Consider the following 1729-nt stretch of genomic DNA (forward strand, 5'->3'; position numbering starts at 1 on the left):
CACATATGGCTTTATTTTACTGTTGTAATATGCAGTTAGCGGTTTCACAAGTCCCGCCCCTCTCTGCAAAACCTGCCCTCTAAAGACGGGCACTTGTATTATGGGAATAACCACATTATAGGGATAAATTGCTGTGAATTAAAATGTACTTTTTATTAAGAAGGGCACTTGATACAAAAATACAAGATTACAATGCAAGTCCAAACATTTTTGAGACTCCCATTATTTGGGCTTGCTCTGATTATTTGAACAGAAGAAACTCTCTCCTCAACAGCTGAACACAAATCATCATGTACTGTATAGTTGATATGCCCCTTTCAAGACCATTATGGAGTTTGGGATGAAACATTAAAGAATCAAAGTCTCCACATCTACACAATGACAGATACTCTCTCTTGACAAAAAAAAAATCCAGGATGCCATGTCGGTCACAGCGCCAGCCACTGTTTAATTGCCTTTAGGGTCCACCTTCTCTTTTGCCTTTTTTTGCTTCTGTTGCATGATTTCAGCATCTCTGAAATACAAAAAAAGAAATTATATTCACATTCAGTGTGATACACTTCGTAATTCAATATATCTATTTGTTATTATTCTCTTTATATGTTGTACCTTTGCTTACGGGCAGCTGCTGAGAGGCCATCATCATTTCTCTTCCCTCTGGTATGGTCATTTATCTTCTTAGCGTTCTTCTGACGGGCAAGCTCACGCTGATTTCCCCCTGCAGGACAAGAGATCACATCGATCTTAATGGCTTATTCATGCTTTACTGCCTTGAATATACAAAGATTGCACACAGGATGGAACATGAATTAACAAGACACCGCGTTTAAAACTCCAGTCTGCAACTGGCAAATCTATTCAGTGTCAGGAAGTGTATTTTTAAAGTAAGGAACGTTGATGCTGTACCATTTAACTTGTAACCCCAAATCCGAGTACAGTATGATCAACACAGACATGTGTAGCAGTGAGGCAACGTGGCAAAGAGGGCGCCAGAGAGCTTTCATAACAATAACAAAACATCCGCACGAAACACTGAGGAAAACTATACAAAAAAACAACTTCTTGATCTTATGAAACATTTTGTCCACCCTTCCATAAAGAATTTCGCCGGGTGACATTACTAATAATAAATATTGTTGACAATATAATTTAAGTTTGCTAATGTGAAACGTTAACTTTCCACACAAAAACTAACTTTTAGTAAACATATAGAAAACGTTTTCCGTGTCGTAGTGTATATATAATAAACAATTAATAATCACTAACGTCACCATAAACCAGCATTTAGCCTTGTTTAGCAGGTTAATCTTGTGATTTCATTTCGTGGGTTCTACACACAGAATAAGCTAGCTAGCTAGCTAGCTAGTTAGCCTTGTATCGTACCGCTCCTGTAATCGGCTTTCTACTAAAGTACTTCCATTACGAATAGTAGAAGCTGAGCTCATGTCATCACAATTAATCAAAATCAATACACACTAGTCATGGTTGCTGTTTTTGTTGTCGCCGGAGCGCAAAGCTCAACCAGGCGCTGCCTCCTGTAACGTTACTAACGGTAGCTGCTGGCAGACCCGAGTCGATTCTGAAGCTTTGCGACAACACAGTATCGGAATACAGCAGCGTGTTTCCAAGTGGTTTTTGTAGAAATATAGTTCAATACAAAAGAGAAAAAAAAATACAGAACGAAGAACATCGAATATACGAGGCAATACAGAGGAGAGAGGGGAAAAAA

General features: G+C 38.6%; 1 protein-coding gene across 1 annotated transcript; it reads right to left on the bottom strand.

Moving 5' to 3' along the window:
• Positions 1–101: 101 nt before the first annotated feature.
• On the bottom strand, positions 102–1615 carry LOC107579016 (small EDRK-rich factor 2-like). Its single transcript, XM_016264906.1, has 3 exons — positions 1477–1615; positions 610–718; positions 102–514 (listed from the first exon to the last, which is right to left on the bottom strand). Exons 1-3 carry the CDS (start codon positions 1481–1483, stop codon positions 448–450), a joined length of 183 nt encoding a protein of 60 aa, XP_016120392.1. The 5' UTR covers positions 1484–1615; the 3' UTR covers positions 102–447.
• Positions 1616–1729: the final 114 nt, after the last annotated feature.

Source organism: Sinocyclocheilus grahami, unplaced genomic scaffold, assembly GCF_001515645.1.
Source record: "Sinocyclocheilus grahami isolate Dianchi unplaced genomic scaffold, SAMN03320097.WGS_v1.1 scaffold13537.1, whole genome shotgun sequence".
Classification (NCBI taxonomy): Eukaryota; Metazoa; Chordata; class Actinopteri; order Cypriniformes; family Cyprinidae; genus Sinocyclocheilus; species Sinocyclocheilus grahami.

What these genes read in the sequence shown, in the direction of transcription:
- LOC107579016 (XM_016264906.1), bottom strand. An exon ending in GCAGCTGCCCGTAAGCAAAG is followed by an intron (nt 515 to 609) that starts GTACAACATATA and finishes TTTGTATTTCAG; the next exon opens with AGATGCTGAAATCATGCAAC.